The sequence below is a fragment of the Stigmatopora argus genome, chromosome 21 (assembly GCF_051989625.1).
Source record: "Stigmatopora argus isolate UIUO_Sarg chromosome 21, RoL_Sarg_1.0, whole genome shotgun sequence".
Lineage (NCBI taxonomy): Eukaryota > Metazoa > Chordata > Actinopteri > Syngnathiformes > Syngnathidae > Stigmatopora > Stigmatopora argus.
The window spans coordinates 8,723,097-8,748,014 of record NC_135407.1 but is presented as its reverse complement, the minus strand read 5'-3'; the positions used below and the strand labels follow the sequence as shown (position 1 = coordinate 8,748,014).

The 24,918-nt window shown below is 38.8% G+C and overlaps 2 protein-coding genes and 1 long non-coding RNA gene across 3 annotated transcripts; 2 read left to right on the top strand and 1 right to left on the bottom strand.

Annotated features, from left to right (window-relative positions):
• The first annotated feature begins 5,787 nt into the window (after positions 1-5,787).
• Positions 5,788-19,074, top strand: LOC144066919 (sperm acrosome membrane-associated protein 4-like). The gene is made up of 3 exons (XM_077590330.1): positions 5,788-5,913; positions 16,625-16,735; positions 18,384-19,074. The coding sequence occupies exons 1-3, from the start codon at positions 5,862-5,864 to the stop codon at positions 18,599-18,601; spliced, it is 381 nt and encodes a 126-aa protein (XP_077446456.1). The 5' UTR covers positions 5,788-5,861; the 3' UTR covers positions 18,602-19,074.
• Positions 6,260-8,707, bottom strand: LOC144066920 (uncharacterized). Its single transcript, XR_013297789.1, has 3 exons — positions 8,551-8,707; positions 6,560-6,790; positions 6,260-6,434 (listed from the first exon to the last, which is right to left on the bottom strand). It is a non-coding gene; the product is annotated as an uncharacterized LOC144066920 (long non-coding RNA).
• A 784-nt stretch (positions 19,075-19,858) lies between the features above and the next one.
• On the top strand, positions 19,859-21,350 carry LOC144066917 (uncharacterized). Its single transcript, XM_077590329.1, has 3 exons — positions 19,859-20,022; positions 20,276-20,386; positions 20,460-21,350. The coding sequence occupies exons 1-3, from the start codon at positions 19,971-19,973 to the stop codon at positions 20,696-20,698; spliced, it is 402 nt and encodes a 133-aa protein (XP_077446455.1). The 5' UTR covers positions 19,859-19,970; the 3' UTR covers positions 20,699-21,350.
• The last annotated feature ends 3,568 nt before the right edge of the window (positions 21,351-24,918 follow it).

Genomic DNA, 24,918 nt, shown 5'->3' with positions numbered 1-24,918 from the left:
ATATGAGGCATAGCTAATGGGGTTTTCCTCTATAGCTTCTACTGTGGAATTGTGGCAGGGCTGAGTTGTTTTGGTGTGGCGACGCTCTATCATACTTTCCACGGGCAGAATGACTCAGAATAAACCTCAAAACACAATTTTTGGAGCAGTTCCCTCTTCTTTTTTTTTGGTCAAAACAAATTTCCAAGAGGATTCCCCTTTTTACTAAAGCAAGTGATTTGTGAAGTTAAACTCATTCTTAAATCTGCCCAAGGATGGAAACGTGCATTTTGGTGTCTCAATGCTGTTTCACAAGCCTCCAGATGTGTTGTTTTACCATTGCTATGACAACAGTATAAAGTGAAATATCCAAGGTTTAGAAGGCCTCGCTGGTGAATTTTCCCTAAAGGTATATGGACACAATCTTGAAAAATAATATAAAAATATCATTTTTTTTACATACAACAAAATAACATTAAATATAACACTAAAAATCCTTTACAATACTGATATTGAGGAAGAATGATTAATTTGCCACCAGGCATTGGCTATCGTGTTTACAATTATTATGTATTTCTATAATTAATAATATTCAAATATTAAATGAGTAATTATATATGATATAATTGTTATACAATTGTTAGGTTCTATGTACACTGCTTCCCAGTGGCGGTCCGTGCATTTTCTCGTAGCGCCTTCAACGGGTAAAATCCACTTCCTAGCAGCATTTAATGATTAAATATAAATACTGGAGCTTTTCAGACATTACAACCAGGCCAGGGTGATTTTCCGGCAAACATTGCCCGAAAATGGGGTAAAATCCAGCCGAAAACAGCATTTATTGATTGAATACAAATACTGGAGCTTTTTAGACATCAGACTGCGTTGTGGTGTTGCCAACTCGAAATCTGATTGGTTAAAGCAACAGTCTTATCGACGCTTGTTTAATGCAGCAGAGCCCGCAGAATTGATTGTGAAGGCCTTCAGGCAGATTTCTGACCCTGGCAACAAATAATGGCTGAAATGTGATTGGTTAAATGCTTCAATATGAAAACACACATCTGGAAGCAGTGCAACCCGGGGGGAAAGCAATGAAAGGAAGCTAACAGACAATTTGGAATTATTTAATAAGTATTAATGGACAAAATATAATATATGATTCAGATATTTCTTAGGCCCTGACGGCCCGCCACTGCTGCTTCCCTTTTCCAAATAATCTCTATGAAAAGCTCATTAAAATGACAGAGACAAGTGACTCAATACTTAAGCACAGTTGTTTCCATGATCTTGAACAAGTCCGAAATCTCTTTGTCACTTAGAAATTTGTAATCAGGATGAATTTAGCTCTGTTACACCCTCAGACCCTTTTTTCCCAAAATGACACTTGGACAAATAAGCAATTTGAAAGCATTTTTTCCCGGCTTGAGCAGCCTCCCACTTAGCAAATGATTTCAAAAAGGTGACTCCAGAGAGGTCGTTACATAATATCACAGGAGACAAAGTGGTTTCCCGCAGACACAAGACAAAAGCGCATGGGTGTCACGTGGCCGAACAAATTTGGAGGAGCCCATTATCATTGTTTCGACCAGGACTGTTCTTATCAGTCATTGACTAAATGTTTATAGTGTTCTTTTAAGGGCGTGACACACACTTGGAAGACAAACATAGTCAGACAAGATGAGGCATGCTCGTATGACTTGTTACTTAAAGTTTCTTCCTTGGTTTTCAGATTAAGTAATGTTGTAAAAATGAACTCAAATGTGACCAGACGTGTAAGTTCATTTTTATAACAGATCATTTTTATAGCAGAAATACATCGAACACAAATAATAACAATCTGTCTGGCCCAAAATTGACTTTTCAACAAAAATTAGGCTTTAAGGGGTCATTTTTAAATATAGTGGTAACACTTCTGAATTCCCACTCAACGGCTCACTAGTCATTTTGTACTTCGACTGGCTATTAGTCTCCAAAGTGTGTTTTTTTAGTACGTATTCATGCGTATAGACTTTTCTGTGCGAGGGCCTTGGACAAAAAAGTTATAATATGCCCATCCCACACACCCATTTAAGGAGAATTTTATTTTAATAATTTGGTTTCAACATGTTTGCCTTCCCCCAGGCAGGCACTGGTTTGGAGATCAAATGTGTCTTGTCCTAAAATGTCTAATGTGCCAAAAATATGTATTTTATTTTTACGACTCAACAGATAGGCATAATCGGTTTGGAAGATGAATGAATGTGTTGCAGAGTACTACATATATAGTAGTTGCCTTGGTCATATTTAAAAGTTTCTGGAAAAGGAAAAATTCTTATAACAATAAATGTTGATGGTAGGCGGGGGATATACAGTAATCCCTCGAATATCACGGTTAATGTAAACCAGACATTGTCGCGATAAATGAAAAACAGCGAAGTAGGATCACCCCTATTATAACTACCTTTTTTTCTTCTTCTTTGCTGAGTTCTAGTAGCAAGCGGAGGACAGGGGAGTGGCTTCCGCTTGCGAGTTTCAGCGTGGATTTTCACATTTTTATGAACTTAATTTTTTTTTTAAACTTTTCTTCAGTGCTCCGTCTTCCGCCATTTTCTTAGTAGCAAGCGGAAGCTTCCGCTTGCGAGTTTCAGCGTGGATTTTCACATTTTTCTGAACTTAAAAAAAAAAAAATGTTTTTTTTACCTCGAAAAAAATCTGCAATCTAGTGAAGCCGCCAAAATTTAAGCCACAATATTCGAGGGATTACTGTACACTGAATTGGTTGCCGGGCAATCGCAAGCTATAATAAGATGAAAAAACATTTCGAGGCCAAGGACGATTTAGATTGGTCAAACAGCCTACCCACAAATGTATTTGGGATGTGGAGTACCCAGAAAAAACCCACACAGGCACGGGGAGAACTGGCAAATTCCATACAGGGAGGTCGGAACCCAGCGGAGATTTTAAATGTTCACATGGAATACAGAGCTATTGCATTCCAAAGGAAGGATGCATTTTAAATCCAGTCATTTCTTCCCCGCCTGGGGCGGTGACCATACTGTACTTGCTCATTAGTTGCTTATGTAACTACTATAGGTACTTTGGCCCTGCTCTTCAATCACATTGAATCATACTATTTGAGCTTCATCTTACTCATGGGCGTCACTTGTAATAAATCTTAATCTCGTAAAAAATTTAAGTAAAACCGATGCAGTTTTTTGGTATCAGCTGAACACAAAGATGGATTTAATGTTAGGTTGGGCAAATCATAAAGAAGTTTGTTACTCTCATAAAGCTACCATGTCTGTTTCAACTTGAAATGTGTACATTTGCTTACCACAAATATATGTGGTTATGGAGCAAACAACATGACTCATGCGTTATGACTCAGAAAATGACAGACTTACAGGAGGCAGAGTGTCAGAGTGCTCAGCTTGTACCATTTCTAAGGTTATGGGTTTAATTCTCTGCAAAGAAAAGAATGGTAGTATTTTTTTAAATGGAAATATTTAATAGTTGTATGGTCATCCGACTGAGAGTTCATTTTCTCTTGGAGGTTTACTACTCTGCTAACAGAATTAGGATTACCAAGGGGGAAATGTTGTTTTTGTTTGGTTGCAGGATCTTGATAATGCCTTGTTTAGGCTAAAAACATCCCTGAGCCGGTTTGTTTTGATGTACAACACAAGCTGACTTTTCCAAGTGAAGTCACTCAAAAGAATCTCTGCATTGTTGTTTGCTAAGTTAAATGGCCATTAAACGTTAGGTGGGGCTTTAAAGTATTAAATGAATGATGATAAGGTGGTCCGGTGGAACGAGTGGTTAGAGCGTCGGCCTCACAGCTCTGGGATCCTGGGTTCGAATCCAGGTTTGTCCACCTTGTGGAGTTTGCATGTTCTGGGTGGGTTTCCTCCGGGTACTCCGGTTTCCTCCCACATTTCAAAAACGTTCATGGTAGGCTAACTGGACATTCTAAATTACCCCTAGGTATGGGTGTGTTACGTCCACAGGAGACGTCGAGGTGAGGTAGGAGGGATTTGGACCCAATCGAGGGGAAGCAGGTGAGGACGAGGCAAATTGTGCTCAAAACCAAAACTTTAATAACTTAGGAGGGACCTTACAAAATAACAAAGACTTATGAAACCAATCCGGATTAGGGAAAACATGTGGAATCGAGGAGCAAGGTAGCGTGGCTGCATGGTAAGGGAATTTACGCAGACGATCCGACAATGACATTAAACTCAGTGGGGTTTAAATACACAAATCAGGGACTAATTTCGAATCACGCGCAGCTGAGCGAACACAACGGCAAGGTTTCCTCCTACATTTCAAAAACATGCATGGTAGGCTAATTGGACATTCTAAATTACCCCTAGGTATGGGTGGGAGTGTGCATAATCCAGTGTGCTTTAAAAATGGAAAAAAAATTAAAATGTGTCATTCATTGAGGGTGCGCCTTATAATGTGGTGCGCCTTATAGTCGTGAAAATACAGTATTTGAATTTGTAAAGGCTAATAAGGAAAACACAACACAAATATACAGCAACTTTGTAAACATTTGTTTGGTTTGGTAATAACAATATTGGTTATCGAGTTTAGCTTATAAGATTAATCATTAGCTAATGCTATTGTACGCTATTATAAATTTAGGAAAAAAGATATTGGGGAACTAGGCCTCACACCTCTGGGATCCTGGGTTCAAATCCTGGTCGGTCCACCTGTGCGGAGTTGGTATGTTCACCCCGGGCCTGCGTGGGTTTTCTCCGGGTACTCCGGTTTCCTCCCACATTTCAAAAACATGCATGGTGGGCTAATTGGACATTCTCATGGTCTCTTTGTGCCCTGCGATCGGCCGGCCACTGATTCAGGGTGTCCCACACCTCTGGCCCGGAGTCAGCTGGGATAGGCTCCAGCACCCCCCACGAGACATGCATGGTAGGCTGATTGGACACTCTAAATTGCCCCTAGGTATGAGTGTGAGCGTGATTGGTTGTTTGTCTCCTTCTGCCCTGCGATTGGCTGGCCACCAATTCCGAAGTCAGCTGGGATAGGCTCCAGCACCCCTCACTAGACAAGCATGGTAGGCTGATTGGACACTCTAAATTGCCCCTAGGTATCAGTGTGAGCGTGATTGGTTGTTTGTCTCCTTGTGCCCTGCGATTGACTGGCCACCAATTCCGAAGTCAGCTGGGATAGGCTCCGGCACCCCTCACTAGACAAGCATGGTAGGCTGATTGGACACTCTAAATTGCCCCTAGGTATTAGTGTGAGCGTGATTGGTTGTTTGTCTCCTTGTGCACTGTGATTGGCTGGCCACCAATTCCAAAGTCAGCTGGGATAGGCTCCAGCACCCCCACTAGACAAGCATGGTAGGCTGATTGGACACTCTAAATTGCCCCTAGGTATCAGTGTGAGCGTGATTGGTTGTTTGTCTCCTTCTGCCCTGCGATTGGCTGGCCACCAATTCCGAAGTCAGCTGGGATAGGCTCCAGCACTCCCTGCGACCCTTGTGAGGATAAAGCGGTTCAGAAAATGAAAAAAAAGTTTTTAAACATAATGAATTCAAAAAACAAATATTCTAAAAACAAATTAATTTGCAAAACGGGCAGATTTTTTTAAGGTGAATGCAATACGCTTCCATAAGTTTGTGATGTCTTTCTGACCAAAATAAATGACTCACTAAGAATCTTCTGTCCACGCTTTCACGTGACGTCACACTTTCACAGGTGGATTTGAAGAGTTTGTTTGTTTTTGGAGGAGCCTGCATGCTCCCATTGGATAATGGGGACGTGAGGGGGAGGGGGGTGGGGGGTGGAATGTTATAAATGAGGCGATGGTGGAAAAGAAAAAAGCTTGATTGTAACGGTCAGTGTGCACGGAAGCTTGCCAGAACAGCGTCAGTCAACATGAACCGAATTCTTTTACAGATTGTCGCCGTGGGAGTCTTTTTTGCAGTCGGTAAGAAGACTATTTGATTTTATAATCACCACTTTTATAGTCACCACTATTGCCTCGAGGCATATATTTTCTGTTCAAAAATGTTATTCGACTTCAAAACCATGTTTAATTTACATTCGTTCATTAAAATAATAATAATAGTAATTGTTTTTATTTAAAAAACCCTCATATTTAATTTAATTCATACTGGTCAGGTTTGAATGGTGTGGGGAAGCCAGGAATGTGAACACAGCTAACGGAGTTAAACTCACACTGACTGCAGCCACACCCTAAAATAAATACGCATGTTGTAACAGGATATTGAATATTAGTCATATTTTCTTTATTTGTGTATTTTTTCCCTAGTTAAGCCCAGCTAATGTAAATAAATAAATTAAATAAGGATCAAATCACACGCTCATGAATCATAATATGCAGCGTTAACGGGAACGTAGACACCCAGAAAATACAAATTACTGAAGTGGAAGATTTTCTTTGTCATCGAAGTGCTTTTCATCAGCCTGGAGTCATAAGCACTGCATCTGAAGAGTGACATGTTGTGCATATTGCTTTATTTTGAACCTACAAGCAAGTCTCCAATTAAATAAACAACCCTAAGTAAAAGAAGGGAAAAAAAGACATTTGGGCAACCCTGGAACATACTTACCAAATTTAATTCCGATTTACTCATGAATCACAGAAGACTCGCCCTTTTAGTTGGTGTCCTCACCAAGAAGAAGAAGAACGGAGCGAGTAAGATGTGGAACCATCCTTCTGGAACTCTGAAAAGAACAACTGAACACAATTAAACAAGAGCCATCTTTGATTATTCTTGTGTAGTGTGGTGGACAGGAGGTCAACATCTCAGTACACCAAGTCCTGTAGTTCCAACATTCACCTGTGAGAGAAAATGTGGTGCCATTGCTTAGCCATACCGTCGAAAAATACAAATAAATTGTAATATCCGTTAGGCCTAGTTTTAACTGATTTGGTAATGTTCGCAAATTTATAATATAACGAAATTGGTGGGAACACAAAACTGGAGAACAAAGAGCCGCTGCACCCGTTTGCGCCGCCATCTTGGATCCAATACGCAATACGAAAAATACAAAGCTTAACTACTTTCTCCCCTATTTGTGACAGCCTCATCTTGTTTTTTAATTGGCTATTTACATGGGTAAAATCATGATGCAAAAAAGAAAAACCTTAAAAGATGTTTGCTTGCCTAAAGATGCCACAGGAGGGTGTCAAAGAACTACTTCTGTCTAATTATAGTGCTCAGAACTCTGTAAACTATTTTAAGATTGAGTGTCTGTCTAAAATAACGTAGAGAGATCGGACAATCTTGATTTTGCAGACTTTGATGGACAAAACTAAGGCAAATTTACAGGATGCAAGACCTTAAGATTTACCCCAAATCTCCCCCCCCAAATTAAATGTTTTGAAGTCACTGTAGTGATGAAATAAAAGTGACGTCTAAATTTGACGCAGATTAGTGTCAACAACATTGCCCAATACCAATGACAAGGATGGGCAAAAAAATCCAGAGGCTTTAAATAGTGAAAATTCTATCTGCTATCGGGCTACCTGCTCGCCACTGTCAATCAAATCATGATCTACCATGATCTGATGAATGCAAGCTACGTCATTTTTAAAATCTTTTTCACGCCTTCATACATTGTATTTAAACCTGTTTGAACTGCTAAATATAAATCTGTGAGAAGCCTATAATTGGTTTTCGTCCCGTGCTAACAACTAGCTTGGGAGCTAATAGCCTTTGCCCTACCAAATTTTCCTATTCACTAACTCGCAATTCCACTGAATACTCTTAATCAAACTAAAGCGCTAAAAATTTTACATACCGTACTTATAATTGCCTTAAAATCGTTGAATTGTACAATTTCTCGCTATAAGCCGCCCCCTGATTCACAATTTTCACCTCCATATTCATGGGTTTAACAGGGAGTACAAATGTGTTACTTTGAAGGGAAAATCTTAATAAAAATCATCGCACGTGGTATTTCTGAGATACTGTATGAATCAAAAGCACAATTTTAGGATCAATACCATAAGGAAGTTAGTAATTCAACCAGTAGTTGCTGTTTTCTTACTGCAAAACAGGAAATAACCAACAAATAGTAAATGTTAATTTGCCGACATCTACTGGTGAAAAAGAGTATAGCAACGCTGTAAGTCTTGTGCGCATATAAGCCCTGCCCTTGATTCAGTCATCATTTTTTTAGTTACAAATATGGCTTATATGCGAGAAAATACGGTAGTAGGGAAATGAGGATTAACATCAGATGCCCATGTCAGAATTACCGCATCTTTCTATTGAATTATTAAACAAACCACAAGCTTCTGTTGATGGTTTAACTCACCCAATTATTTATATAGTTATATTTATTTGTCCTTTTATCTTTTAGTGCAATCTATTTGTCTTTTGTTTTTGTAAATCCATGAAGATGTAGTGCCAAATAAATAAATGTAAAAAAAAACACAAGTTAGCAGATGTTCCTAGTAGAACAAGTAGCAGCACCTCCTTGTGTCTTCATGCCATTTGTGACTGGGGCGAGGCAGCAAGGAGCTTCTTGCGACAGCCCTAAAAGACTAAATCACGTCCCAACTTGTCACACCATCTCATGAGAAATTCCTCACCTCATAATAGTTGAGGCCTGTGTCTCAAATTCCATTTCCATAGAGGATTTGCGGAGTCCAGACAACAAGTAACATTTGTTCTTTGCCTATTGTGTATTAGGTGACATTGTTCTTAAACAGCACACCTCACCCACATCACCACTTTCATTTGGCTCCTGTTTCAGACCACACCCGAGTGACGGCAAACCTATTTTTTCTCCCATGCTTTTAAAGATGCTTTGTGTAACCTTCACTTCCTTTAACTTCTCAAATAACAAATTGTTGACTGAAAAGGAATCACTCCTGTCGACCATTGGTTGTTGATCTAGAGCAGGAGTGCTCAATATGGTGACTGTGAGCGACCAGTCGATTGCTAAGGTACTATTGGTCGATCACATGACAGTAAGATTTAATCCTAGGATTGGATTTGTAGTAAAATTGTATATAAGGGACTTGAGCTCCAAGCAGGATTACTACCTGCCTTTACTATGTTGGGTCCTCCTGGCATCAGGTATAGCACAGGTGTCAAAGTGGTGGACCGGGGGCCAAATCTGGCCCACTGCATCATTTTGTGTGGCCCGAGAAAGTAAATCATGAGTGCTGACTTTCTGTTTTAGGATCAAATTAAAGTAGAGTATAGATGTATATTAAATTTCCTGATTTTCCCCCTTTTAAATCAATAATTGTATTTTTTTAGTCATTTTTTTCTTTTGTTTTTAGTTCACAAATCATTTTGTAAAATCTAAAAATATATTTTAAAAAAAGGTAAAATAAACATTGTTTTAGATCTATAAAAAACGGAATATTCAGGGCCTTTAATCCAGTTCATTTAATCCATTTATTAAAAAAAATCTAAATATTATATCTAAAATGGTCCGGCCCACATAAAATCAAGTTGACGTTAAAGCGGCCCGTGAACCAACCCGAGTTTGACACACTTTAGGTATAGCATCAGCATTTATAACTTCTGAGCTTTTGTCAGAGGTCTGAAAAAAAGTGTGATCGTGCCAAATTGTCTCCTTGAAAAGTAGATCTTTAAGCAAAAAAGTTTGAGCACACCTGATCTAGAGCCTCGATCACACTCATACCTAGGGGCAATTTAGAGTGTTCAACCAGTCTACCATGCATGTTTTTGGAATGTGGAAGGAAACCGGAGTACCCGGAGAACCCAGAACTGTGACGTCAATGCGCTAACGATTCGGCCGCCAGGCCATTGGAGAATGTTGTACTTTTCTGAAAGATGCCCGGTTGATTTAGTTTCCTTGTTAACACTTCGTAGGCCACAGAAATATTTCTTGCTGGATCAGATTCCAGAAAAATCTAAAAACAAAAGCAAGACAAGTAGATTGCACTAAAATATAAAAGGACTAAAAAATTTAAGTATAAATAATTGGGTGAATTAAACCATCAACAGAAGCTTGTGGTTTGTTTAATAATTCAAAAGAAAGTTGCGGTAATTCTGTCATGGGTATCTGATATTAATCCTCATTTTTCTCACATATAAGCCGTATTTGTAACAAAAAAAAGATGACTGAATCAAGGGCACGGCTTATATGCGCACAAGACTTACAGCGTTGTTATACTCTTTTTCACCAGTTACTTTTTAACTGAGTTTCTTGAAACTGAACTTTTCATGTCAACCATTTTAGTTAGTTGGAAGATATGTGAAACCAAACAATGAAACAATGACGTATTAAATAAAACAGATATAGTTTAGATATACATAGATTATATTAGGTTAGATTGTTTCAATTACTTGGGTTTGGATTCATGTTTCAGCTAACTAATAAATTCAGTACGAACTAGACCAAATCTCATAAAAAAACACTTAAGAATTTATGAGTGTCTTTTAATTGCATTTTGGGTCATTTTGTTTGAAGTCCTAACAATATCTTTTGTCCAGATCGTACTTTGCTCCAGGATATCTTTATGTAAAATTTCATTGTGTGGTGTGGAAATTCAATATGCCGGCACAATAAAGCCGCCTCTAAATTGAACTATCGTCGCTTGATGTTTTACAGTAGATAACACAGGAAACATTGTTGGGATTCATTAACCCCAGAATTTCATAAATTGCAAACAGTGTAACAGGACAATGCCTTCCGGAACGATAAGAAAAAGCTTTGAATCTAGCGGGTACAATGAAATCTATACATGATTTAAATATTCATTTTTCTTACAGCAGGCAAATCATATGGAGCGCACAAAATAAAATCCCAATTTTTTTTTTAGCTGTGAGGCCGACGCGCGAACCACTCATCCGCCAGGCCGCCCATTCATAGATATTAATCGTTACATTTATTATTACTAAATCATTGTGTAGTAGAAATGCACCTGCTTATGGCAGGTGTGATACCGGTGTGTGCCTATAGCTAGCAATGATGATGTTGCTCACACGAGTACTCGGTGTGCTCAGGGAGGTTGCCTTTCTGCCCAGACAAACAAAAAAATACAGGGAACATTAGTGATACTCATAAAATAATAACATTTTTTTGCGTTTCAACAAGCTTAACCTTAGCAAACAATACCCCACAATGGCTAAGAATATAACATTGGTCTTTGGACTATCCTGAATTTGTTTTATTTTAATCATTTTCAACATCTGTAAAAAAAAAGAAGAGCATAATTACTGTCCAATCCGCACCACAAAAAACACAAAATCTGAGTTTCATTGATTTTTGAGTGTGATAAAGTGTTTGTGTGAGATTGTGTATGGCACAGTGGATTCGCTATATTTGAAACGTGTAACAAAAGAAGCAAAGCATCAGTAACATTGTTTTTTTGGGTGGTGGTAATTAAAGACTTTAATATATTTCCATTCTGTTAAAACTAAAGCCGACTGTTTGGTTGTTATAGTAATGAGTCTTTATCAACACTCGTGATAAGCAAGGCATTCAATCTGCTTTATTTGTGTAATGTACTCTATTTGCAGTTACACACCTGACTTGGGTGAGTGTATTTATCTTGGAACTTTTTTAACTCCAGTCTTTTGTCTTTATGTGCTTTATTTCAACTCGGCCTCTTGAGAATTTTTTTTTTAAAACTACACATTGTGAATTTACGGTCGCCTAGTTGGTCATTGTTTGCCCTGGCTTCCCGTTTCCCACAATTGACTGGGAAACTACAGCACTTTTTAACAAAGCAAAACTCACTGGAAAGAATTGGTCTCATGTTTTATTTATTTATTTATTAAAATGGTGCTTGTACTACATCGTAGGGTCACAAATGCATTCATTATCCTGATAGTGCTATGAAACATAGGGCACCTTTACAATAGGTTTCCTGAAAAGCTTCCTTCCCCACTCCATGAGGCCTTTTAGAATTTTATTGTAGGTTTAGTATTTTTTTATTTAAATTTTTTGGAGTGCCTGTCAATTGACGAGGCAAACACTAGTCAGCAGTAGAGACCTATCATAAGTGCATTTGATAAAAACCACACCTGAATTGAAAAACTTCCCATTTTTGAAATAGAAGCATTACCTTCTTACATGTGTAATGTAAATACTGATGTCTGATGTCTAGAACACATGTTAAAGTGGCGGCCCGGGGGCCAAATCTGGCCCGCCGCATCATTTTGTATGGCCCGGGAAAGTAAATCATGAGTGCTGATTTCTGTTTTAGGATCAAATTAAAATGAAGAGTATAGATGTATATTAAATATCCTGATTTTCCCCCTTTTAAATCAATAATTGTAATTTTTTAATCAAATTTTCTGTGTTTTTAGTTCAAAAATCATTTTGTAAAATCTAAAAAAATATTTTAAAAAAGCTAAAATAAACATTGTTTTAGATCTATAAAAAACTGAATATTCAGGGATTTTAATCCAGTTCTTTTAATCCATTTATAAAAAAATAAATCTAAATATTATATTTAAAATGGTCCGGCCCACGTGAAATCAACGAACCAACCCGAGTCCGACACCCTTTGTCTAGAAGAATCGCTTAATGTTTTGGTTGTGATAAGTTTGTATATTTTCAGTATTATTTTAGGTTTTTGTGTTTCACGTACATTTACCCCTAAATTAAATTGTACCATGTTGCATTAAACTAGTTTTCCCACAATCACTCTTTTCTTTTTTACTAGTTTTGAAAGGCCAATTTTTTTTCAACCCTTTCAGGGACAATGGTCACTAGAGTGGCCCTCTCTTTAAAAGTTATTAGTTTATATCATCCACAGTATGTGTAGTGGAACTTGTCAAAAGAGGGGAAAAAATATATATAAAACGCGTATTAATATCTTACAAGACTACAATCCATTTCAATTGGAATAAAATGATCGTTTCCAGCCCAGCCCAGTTAAAAGTTATGCTACAGTATGTGAAGTCACACAATATTTATAAAAAAAAAACAATGATAAATGAATTACTAATAAAATTCCCGGAGTTGAATGTCCAGTGTCAAACACAAAAAAATCTTACAGGGGGAGGTTAAGATTTATACTTTTATTATGCTTGGCTGTATTTTTATTTGTGCTTCCAAATGTTCTTATTTTATTACTATTTACTTCTTTCTTTTGCCAAAATTGATTCTTCAATTAAATCATGAATTTTATTTAAAATTACATTTTCTTTATTACCCATCGCAAAATATATGCACGCAACAGTAATTGTAGTATAAACGTCAAATGGGGAATGAAAAAAAAAATTGTGGGTAGGAATTGCCATCTGTTCTGCAAGTTTGACATCTGATCTATATGAATGTAATAAAAATATTTAAGAAAAAACCCCAATCACAATTTGTGGAAGAAAGAGTTAAGTATCTTGAGTTGTGTGACAAATTCCAACATCTTTGCATGAAACTAACAATTACATTTCCGGTTTTGAATGACAGTTGGCTGATGATGATGAATGAGATCGTAATGTTCACGTCACAATGTATTTTTTTGGTAGAGGTGTGGTCTATTTTGAACACGGTACAAAAAAATGCATTCTTTTTTACAGACTACGAGTCTTGCGGGCAAAGACTAATATTACAAATAAGTTGAAACTAAAAAAAGAGACAATCATTTCATTTACTTTACCAAAATAGCTTAACTTCTAAACCAAGATGAGGAAGGATCTGGTTAAACAGGATATTGGATGCCGTGGCAAAAGAATGGCTGAGGTTAACTTGTTATCCAGCATTTTAAAGATTCTAAGGCGTGGTGGGTCACATGACATTTGTTTTAACGTGAAACTGTGTGAAGTCTCATCTCATCTCATTTTCTGAACGGCTTTATCCTTACTAGAGTCGTGGGGGGTGCTGGCGCCCATCCCAGCCGACTTTGGGCCAGAGGCAGGGGAAACCCTGAATTGATGGCCAGCCAATCGCAGGACACAAGGAGACAAACAACCATTCACGCTCTCACTCATACCTAGGGGCAATTTAGAGTGTCCAATCAGCCTACCAAACATGTCTTTGGAACGTGGGAGGAAACTGGAGTACCCGGAGAAAACCCACGCAGGCCTGGGGAGAACATGCCAACCTGGATTTGAACCCAGGTCCCCCACTGTGAGGCCGACACGCTAACCACTCACCCGCCGGGCTGCCCTACTGCATGAAGTCATTGCTAAAAATCACTGATACTTAGTGTCATTTGATTGGTCTATTCGTTTCAGGGAGTGACCTTCATGACGTTCTTTTGGTCTATATTATTTTCCCTCTTTTGACAAGTACCACAACACAACAGGAGTGCTCACATCACAACTTCCTAATTTTAAACAAGTGTCGTTTACATAAGAAAAATAATGATTTGAGCCCACTGGTTGATTAAAAATAGCCCAGGACACCTATTTTTGTTTATATTATTCGTGCTCATTAGACTAATAATGCAAAATTAGTTTTAGAGTATAAAGAATATTTTTTTCACAGCAACGTGTGTTAGTTGTTAAACTTCATGCCAAGAAAAGCAACTAAAACTAGTACACATGATGATGCGGTAATGCAATGGCATACGTAAAGAGAAAGCTATCGTTATGAAACCTGGTACATTGTTGTAGGTGCCACTCAACACACCTAAATTATGTGCTGTTTAAAACATTGATGAAGCCTTCATCGAATGTAGTTGTTGATGTGGCACCCACACCGATGTACCAGGTTTCATAATGATAGCTTTCTCTTTACATATGCCACTTAATTACCGCAACATCATGTGTACTAGTTTTAGTTGTAGTTCTTGGCATGAAATTTAACAACTAACACACGTTGCGGTGAAAAATATTCTTCATACTCTAAAACCAGTGGCGGTCCGTGCATTTCCTAGTGACTCCTTCAGCAAAAACTATTTAATGGCTGTCGTATTTCTGACATACGTTTTCATTTGATTTTATGCTGAAAATGTTCGTTCCCACTTGCTTCCTTTGGAGTTGTCCGACCCTTCTTAATGATGTCCAGCTTTTTTTTCTTGAAAAGTCCGTCTTGAAAATGGCTTTGACAGTAATTCTGCAAACAAATCTATTTCTTCTCCTCCTTCAGCCATTGTGGGTTGACAAAACCGCTATTAAATCAACACAACAATATATTTGCTTGTGCAGCTTGCTCCAGATACAGTTTGCTAGCTCTGGATAGTCCACTCTATCACTAGCCAATCATAGTTGGTGAAAGCAATGACGTATCCCTACGCCTGCGACAAGGCAATGACGTATGCCTACGCCTGCGAGAAGGCCTTGGTGTCACCAAATTGAATTCTGATTGGTTAAAGCAACAGTCTTATCGACGCTTGTTTAATGCAACAGAGCCTGCAGAACTGATTGTGAAGGCCTTGAGGCAGATTTCTGACCCTGGCAACAAATAATGGCTGAAATGTGATTGGTTAAATACTTCGTTGTGAAAACACACATCTGGAAGCAGTGCAACCAGGGGGAAAAACAATGAAAGGAAGCCAACAGACAATTTGGAATTATTTAATAAGTATTCATGGACAAAATATAATTAACATTAGTCTGTGATTCAGATATTTCTTAGGCCAGCAGAGAAGTCCTTGAAGGCCCTGTCGGCACACCACTGTCTAAAACTAATGTTGTATATTAGTTTAATGAACAGCAATAATATAGACAAAACTAGGTGTCCTGGGCTATTTTTCATCAACCAATGGGTTCAAAACGTATTTTCTTATGTAAACCACACTTATTTAAAATTAGGAAGTTGTGAGGTGAGCACTCCTTTTCATAGCTACGTGCAAGTACTCTATCTGTTTTGTATTTGAAATACTCATTCACTATTACCACCTAAAATAAATCAAATAGATTTGACATTTCAAGATTATCAATGGGAGTGTTAAAATATTTCTAAAGCACTTTGTTAAGTAGCATCAGCCGCAACTCAGTTTTTGTGGTATTGTTACATAGTGAGCGTTTTATTGGACATTTTATAAATTCCTCTTTTTACGAGGACGCAAAACAAATTGCTATAAATAGGTTTTGTAAATCCACTTCCATCCACAATCCATCTTGTCATTCTGTGTATCACCTACACCAGTGGCGGTCCGTGCATTTTCTCGTAGCGCCTTCAACGAATCAATCCAACCCTCAAAAACTATTTTATGGCTATAAAACCTCTACTACAGCTACAGCTGTGACACATAAAAAATAATCAATAAATCAATGCACAAAAATTGGGTAAAATCCACTTCCTAGCAGCATTTAAGGATTACATACCAACACTGGAGCTTTTCAGATATCAGAACCGGTCCCACAATTGAAATATTTAGGAATATAGCCATATTTTACTCACCAAAAATCCTTTTTAACTGTACACAATATCCATCCTCCTTTCTTCCTTCTTTTCTATCGCCATCGAAGCTAATGCTGAAAGTCGAGCCTGTCCTGTCGTATTTCTGGCATAGTCCGTCTTTAAAATGGCTTTAAATCAACACAACAATATATTTGCTTGTGCAGCTCGCTCCAGATACAGTTAGGTAGCTCTGGCTAATCACTAGCCAATCATATTTGGCTATTAAGTATTGATGGACAAAATATAATATATGATTCAGATATTTCTTAGGCCAGCAGAGAAGGCCCTGACGGCCCGCCACTGACCTACTACACATTTAGGATTTTATTTCTGAATTTCATTCATTGATTCAATGTTTTGTTTTATTTCCTCACTATTTCTTTCAGGCCAGGCCTTGCAGTGCTATGAATGTAAAATTGGCTTCTGGAACCTGTGCATCACCAATAAAGTGATGTGCGCACAAGGAGAACGCTGCTTTAGCGGCAAAGGCAAGGCAGGTAAGGTGTTCGCGCGCAAACATTCTTTTCAGCAATTTCAGTTGTCGCTCTTTTACTTTTGGAATGTGGCACGGTAGGAATCTGTGTTTCGATTTCATAATATTCTGACAACGAACAACAGTTCAGTCGTAGAAAGATGAGGAATTGAGCAGCACGTGTACTTTTGATTTGCAAGTGCAGCTTTACGACATCATCGTAAAAATGTTTTGGAAGACGAAACATCAATATTATCGTCATCGTGTTTCCGAGCTTGTTGTTTATTTTTTCTGCTGTTCTCAATTGGTTGTATCAGGAACCGCAGAACTTAAAATACAAGAAAATATTTCAATTATAGTTGAAGACAAATAAGAGAAATTAATCATTGATTTGGCACATCATCACACACCATGATGTTATATTCAAAGGCATGAATAATTTTTGCATTTGTGCATCGACTTCCTGTTTTTTCATTAAAATAAATAAATAAAAAATAAAAAATGAACACAATAACACATTGTTGCTACGCTTAAAAAGATAGAAATCACTTTTTTATTTATCAATCAAAAGCCTTTAATGTCATCATACACAGCTGCGTATAATAAAATTGGTGGTGTTACTCCAGTGTGTTTTCCCAGTAAAAAAAACATAAATAAGTAATATAAAAATATAAAAAGTCACGTCCAATTCTAGATATTGCACATTGTTATTGCACACCTCGAACTTATTGCACAGAAGGGATTGTGTGTCGTGCTAACGCAAGTTCAGAAACCTGATGGCTGTGGGAAAAAAACTGTCTAAGTCTATTTGTCCGTGCTTTGTGAGGGTACTCGGCCGTTTGGTCGCCGGACTTTTGGTTGCCGGACGTTTGGTCGCCCGGAAGGTTATTGATAATTACCATTTAAAATTGTTGCTCAAATTCCCTAAATACAAACTGCGAATTATTATTTAGTCATACTTGATGCCCTATTAAATATTAGGCTAAAGAAAAGCTCCAAATTTCCCATACTTTTATTGTGTTTTGTTGGAGAACTTGTTAAGACCCTGACTGACGTCCCTTCCTAAGGGGACAACTCATGTACATACAAACTCTTATGAAACTCAGTGAAACTGCTCATGGCCATTGTTGGCTTTGATTGATGCGTAGACCGTGTTGTTTTACCTTGTTTGGGTCCGGGCGACCAAATGTCCGGCGACCAAACGTCCGGCCACGCTTTGTGAGACCTGTAGCGTCTGCCAGAGGGCAGCAGCTGGAACAGGTTGTGACCAAGGTGGTATGGGTCCCTAACAATGTTAGGTAGCGAGGGCTGCCAGAAGAATCCCAAATTTTAACTTACTTTAAATTGTAAACCTTATTCCGATTTGGATTGTCACCTCTAGCAATACACACACACACACACGACACACAAAAATGAACTATTAATCCAATTAGATTTTTATCGAAAGAATAAAGAAACATCGTTAGAACACTTGACTCTAAATTTACTGTGAGAAAAGTCGACTGGGAATAGCTTTGAACCAATTTTCCAGAAAAATGATTCAAACCAGGTTTTTATTTTTTATTTTTGCCATATTCTTGAATTTAAGAATGCACACAGTCCTCATTCTTGTCATTCCCTAAATTGCTGCTGTCATGTCGACGCTGACAAAATCTCATTGTACCCCCCCTCAGCTGGCTTCGTGGACGTCTCCATGAAGGGTTGCCTAGCGTTGAAGAAGTGCAATACCACCGAGGATGTGAATTTCCCCTCAAGCAGCAACTCGTCCATCTACAAAATGACCAAGACTTGCTGCATCGGCGACCTGTGCAACGCAGCCCCGGGGGTCTCGAGCTCGGTGCTGGTTGTCACCACCATCTTTGCATTGCTTATGACACACATCCTGGTGTAACCAATGTTATGTTATACTCTCCTAACTTCTCTTTAAATAAAAGTAGGCTCCGTTTTATACTGACGGCTGAAAACATTTGGTTGTGGCAATAGCTGATTTCATGTAGTCATGGATGTAAAAATGAAATACTGACAGCAAATTAAAAGAACAACAACCATCTTTGCATCAAAAAGTTGTAAACATTTCTTCTATTATAAAATCTGTTTTGCTTTTTCCTATTACTTTGATTTTCTTCATCTTTTTTAATGTTGAAGACCCTAACAGTTTTTCCTTTATCTTGACATTGCATATGCAAAAGTAAGAATGATACAATCTCTTATAAAAAAAAGAAAATGCCACATCCTAGATTTTTAGTCAAAGTCAAACAAAATGCTTTCAAATCAAGGTTTTCTTCCATATGCGTTTACTGCGACTGTTTGAAAGACTGTAAGACTGTCGTAAGATATAATAAAGTTTTTCTAATTGGGGATAAAGCGGTACCGCTTGTTTTTTTAGGTGTCGCAATTGCCACGGATGGGATGCAGTTTCGTGTTGAGTACAATTATTTTCATCCAACAGGAATAACTAGTTTTGCCTGTCTGACGCAGAGCAGACGTAGATGGTTGCATCTGATTGACAAATACTCGACTGATGTAATATCACTTCTTAAATTAAAGAAATCTGATGGTTTCAAGGCTTTTTTTTGGTATAACCTTATTTTCTTTACAATAAGTAAACCAATTCCTACCAGTTTCGCACAATTATATGTTAAATTAATAAGCCATCTTTGTTTAAAATAATTTGGAAAGCGAATCTACAGTGTCCTTTTCTATTTATGACCAAGTTTGGATTTTCCTCAATTTGTTTTCACCTGTTCACCTTTTATGTGAAGGGACAGAACTATTACAACATGCTTATTAGTCTATTAACTAATGAAGCAAGAACTGCATAAAACTTTGGAAAAATTAAATATATTAGTGTATTGTGGTGGGAGTGCATGACATTTTCAGTTTAATTTTTTTAATAGGATGTTGAGATTGTTGTTCCACAGTTGTCTAAGCATACTTTTGATGAGGGGTCTCATAAATTGAAGGGGAAGGGTTGAATTCCCTGTCCAAAAGTACATCTATTGCAATTAATTAACAATGTGTGTGTAGTAGTTAGGTGACAAACTATAAAACAATCTTGCCATTTTCCTCTGTGACATTAAGAAGTTCAAATAAGATGAGGCTACACCCTATAAAACCCACTCCCTTTTTTTGCAGACCCACCTTTTTCTGAGAGAATAAAACCCTTCCACCAAACGAGTTCCTCAGTTTTTCCTCTCGAGAACTTTTTGGAACAATTTTTCTGATTTTCTCAGGCATTAACCAAGGACATAATAAAAAAAATGGGCAGGATCCTTGTCGGAATCATCTCAGCTATTGCATGCTTCGTGCTTGGTAAGGAGCTAAATGAACAAATATTTGGTTTATTTTATGTTTTATATTAAAAAAAATAAGCATATGCAGTAATATAGGAAGGACTACTTATAATGGAATCATATAAAAAGCAAGTAAAGATCTTTTTTTTGCATTTTATTCATTACCATGTGTAGAGAATGCTTCCACTTGCTGTTAAATCATTCGGCAAACTGTTATAAGCTCATTTTTATTTAGATTAACAGTCAATATTTGTTGATTTTTTTTCTCCTAGCCGAATCTCTTACATGCAATGAGTGCTCCTTTGGTTTGCTTGGACTATGTCTGTCATCCTCCACTGTGGAGTGTGGAACCAACACCTCCCAGTGCTTTACAGGGAGAGCAAGTAGGTATCCCATATTTTGCCATCACTGTCCCACCTCAGTATCACTCAAGAACTTATTTTTCCTCCTCGACAGCTTTCAACAGCATCTCATCTTCGGTGGGCTTCAACACCCAGGGATGCATCGAAGAAGCCGCCTGCAACATGACCACCAACAACACCCTGCTAGGTGTGGCGTTCATGACCGAAGTCAACTGCTGTTCCACCGACCGATGCAACCCTGTCCGGCTGAATGGAGCCTCCGCCACCAAGATGACATTCGCTACTGTCCTCGGGGCTGCCATTACAGCGTTCGCCTGGGGAAGCCTGCTTTGATGCTAAACATAGCCCTAAAAAAAAATCCTTGGACATTATATGCTTACACACACTTAAAAAAACACACTATCAAGACCTGCTGTACACTGTCCTGACATTATAAAAGTGGATCAATGAAATGTTTGGAGAAACATTGAGCTTGTAAACCTTGCATTGTCTTTTAAATCACTTTTTTTCCCTAGTAATTTATCCTTTATACCAGGGGTAGGGAACCTATGGCTCTGGAGCCATATGTGGCTCTTTTGATGGGTGTATATGGCTCTCTGCTAACCTGTGTGGTAAAATATGGGAACCGCTGGTGTTAGACCACCTAAGTCCCGAACGCAGCGGCTTTTGAATCATATTTTTTCTTCATTATACTCTTCTGCATGCATACTCTCATTGATACTCATTGATTAGCAACAGTGAAAACATGTTCTTAAAAGAATTCAGAGACTTTTTTTTACTTTCAAAATGGTGAAATGATTCATAAATGCACACATTTTCATGTATTTTTACTTTTAAATTCTGAGTATGGCTCTCATGTTTGAAAATATGAATTGTTTATGGCTCTCTTCGTCAAAAAGGTTCCCGACCCCTGCTTTATACTAATGAGTCATTTTGGAAACTGTTATGTGAAATAAAATAAATCTGAATTCACATTTTTCACGGATATTAAGGCGTAAGTCATTGCTTGCCATTGACAAAAATGGATGTCCAACTCATTTTAGACGGACTGTGAAAGCTTTTTTGTGTGTGTGGGCTCTGCTCTCAGATTGGATGCCTAATAATAAGGGTGGCTCCATATTGTTTGTGTGACATACTAGAGTGTTTGATCTATTAGTGTGACATACTAGAGTGTTTGATTTATTAGTGTGACATGCTAGAGTGTTTGATTTATTAACGATTGCATGTAAAGAAGCTATGACGAGTTTGGATTGAATGTGTGTATCGGTGTTCGATTGTTGATCCTTGGATCCACATGGCAAGTGTGGGGCATGTTAAAGTAGATCGGTATTCGATTATTGATGTCTTAGCAAATAGCTTGAGGCACGGGAGGTGTGTTGAATCATTACAGTAAAAGTTTGGATTGAACTAACAACAACATCTCACTGTTCTGATTATTTCCCCCTGTGTGTCAAGGTATGCTGTTTGTTGTAAAGGCTGGTTGAGTTTGGGGTTTGTAATATACACTGTTTAGCGTGTGAGAAAAGAGATAATGGTTATTAATGTTTATTTACTTTTGAATTACGGGCGTGAATGTGAGAGTCTCGGGTCACGCACATGGAATAGCATTTAGCACGCTACCTTCGGCCACCATTATCGTTGACAGTGTCTATAACGGTCATAGAAAGGATTTTATATTATTGATATTGCATTGTTTGCCCTGTTGAATAATAGTAAGACTACTAGAAGTTGTAAAAGTAAAAGATATAACAAGTTATGACCGTGTGTTGAACGAGTGTGTGTGTGCATTGGGTTTTGGGGTCTAAAGTGTTGATAATATATATATTTATATATATAGGTGTAATTGTACATTATGTTTTGGGTTCTAAAGTGTTGAATATATATATATTTATATATATAGGTGTAATTGTACATTATGTTTTGGGTTCTAACGTGTTGATAATGTATATATATGGGTTTAATTGTATGTTATGGGTTTTTGTGTTAATGATTACAGTAAAAGTTTGGATTGAAGTAACAACAACATCTCGCTGTTCTGATTATTTCCCCCTGTGTCTCAAGATCGAATGCAGGGTGTAACATTTTGGAGGCACCGCTGGGATTGCTGTTCAGATGTCCAGTGTCCAAGACCTGCTCACTGAATTCTGAGCCAGCTAAATCCCCCCAAACACTACAAACCAGGCAGATGGCAGTGAGAGGAGGTGTTGCTGTTTAAGAAGAACTGGAAGTTGGCGGTTGAGTACTTGTCATCTGAGGCCTACGAGATCATCAGAGGGACAGTAAAGACGTGCCAGTTCAGAGTTCACTCCTGTACAGTCAACAGAGCTCCTAGATCGTCAACAAAATGGAACAGTTACTCGAAGAGGTGGTAGGAACATTGAACAACCTGACGGAAAATAACCTACTGGAAATATGTGATTTTCTTAACATATTAAGAAGTGTTAAACGGAAATCGCGTCTATCATTAGTGGCTCACATTGTAAAGTACCTAGAAAGAGAAGAACTAGAGGAAGTAGAGGATGAAGGCATGTCTGAATTGTTGAAACTGAAAGAGAAAATATCGGATATGAAGCATGAAGTCAAAATAGATGAAAACGAAAAGCAAGGATCAAGATTGGAAGAGACTCCAATAACTTTGCCCCAGCTACCAGATGCTGCGGACCCTCAAGGGGGTGTGTCTCCCCAGCCCCAGCCAAGCTCATACTGGCGCAAGGACTTCAAAATTGCCGGCCAAATAGGTGAACCAGGCCAGAGGGACAAGCTGACATTCTCCAGCCTTGTTCATCAAATTGAAAATGGACTGAATAGGGGTTACCTAGATGTGGAAATTATTGATGCAGTTATCAGAGCTATCTCCCCCAGTTTGCAGCTACGTAATTATTTGGAAGAGAAACCTAACCTCACTCTTCCCACACTCAAACGCATCCTACGCACTCACTTTCAGGAGAGGAGTGCTACCGACCTCTATAAGCAGTTAGCTTCAGAAGTGCAGCAGATCAAAGAGACTCCTCAAAGTTTCTTAATGCGAGTCTTGGGTCTTAGGCAGAAGGTATTGTTTGCATCTCGAGAATCAGAATCAGGACTCCAGTATGACCCAAGTTTAGTCCAGCGTATGTGCTTGCACACAATACTCACTGGTCTCCAGAGTGACAGTGTTAGGGTAGATATGCAGCCTCTCTTGCTGGACTGTAAGACTTCAGATGAACTGTTACTAGAGCGGTTAAATATAGCCTGTGCTAATGAAGTGGAAAGGAGAAATAAAAAGAAGTTTAGTACCCCACAGGCAGCAACACATGTTAGCAAGGTGCACTCAGAAGAACTACGACCTACCAATTGCCCTGGAGAAGAAAAACCAAAAGTGTCCCGTGAGGTACGAGCGGAGTTGACTGAACTTAAGGCAAGTGTTGCTTCTCTTAAAGATCTCAGTGCAGAGATAGCTCAGATCAGAAAGACACTACAGCAGGCTATGTTTCAGCCTCAGTCCTACCTCCCACCTTCAGTTAGAAGACCAGTTAGGGAGCCCCAGCCACCTTTTGCAAAACAAAATTACTACAGCAAGCCCCCAGCACCCCCCTGGAATACTAGCCGCCCTGCTTATGTCCCAAGAAGGTGTTTTGCTTGTCAGCAGGGAGGGCGAGATGTGAAGTGCACACATTGTTATCGGTGTGGGAGTGGAGAACATTTCCAAGCTGGATGTAAAATCCGAGGAGGCAGACCACTAAAAGAAGAGACTATAGCAGAGCTAACTCAGGAAAGGGAAGGTGTGGTTCGTGTGCTTTGTGGCACACCCAGTCCACTGGCCATCGTCAATCCTCCCAGCATGCAACAGCAGCAGGTGGGAACTCAGCAACACCTGATGGTGGAACCTGCCGATTCAAAGGCAAAGATCAGACGACTTAGACAAGAGCTAGAAGAGAGGAATGAACAACTGCTGGACAACAGACACCAGCAGGAAAACATGGAGGAAGAAATAAAGAGGCTCCAGCAGGAGAATTTGAGGCTGCTCGTAGACGCCCGTGCAGCCCGCGCCTATCGCGATGAACTGGATGCGCTGAGAGAACGCGCAATCAAAGCTGACAAGCTGGAGTTATACAAGGCCAAAGTGGAGAAAGGGAGACAAGGGATGGAGGAGGCGTACACCATTGCCACCGTGAGTGTACGAAAAGCTGCAGAACGAGGTAAAAAGCACTATGACACCAAAGTGAGGAGCTCCGTGCTACAACCAGGAGAGCGCATCCTGATAAAAAACCTGACACCAGAAGGAGGAAAAATTGACAAGAGTATGGAGAGAAATAAACAGCAGCCGGTATCTCATCTTCAAGAGACAGACCAAGACAGTGGTTACGAAGATGACTTTCACTATGAGCCCCTCCAGGTGCTAAATGAGAGAGATGCCCAAGGGATGGAGTCTAAGCACAGGCCAATGCCAGCGAATCAGAGACTCGGAGTGAAGGGCCCTGCTTCCGGACCAGTACAACGAGAAGATGACTATCAGCGGGAGGACCTGCCTGGTGAGGGAACAAATCTGGCTGTTGAAGATCCTCGTGATGATC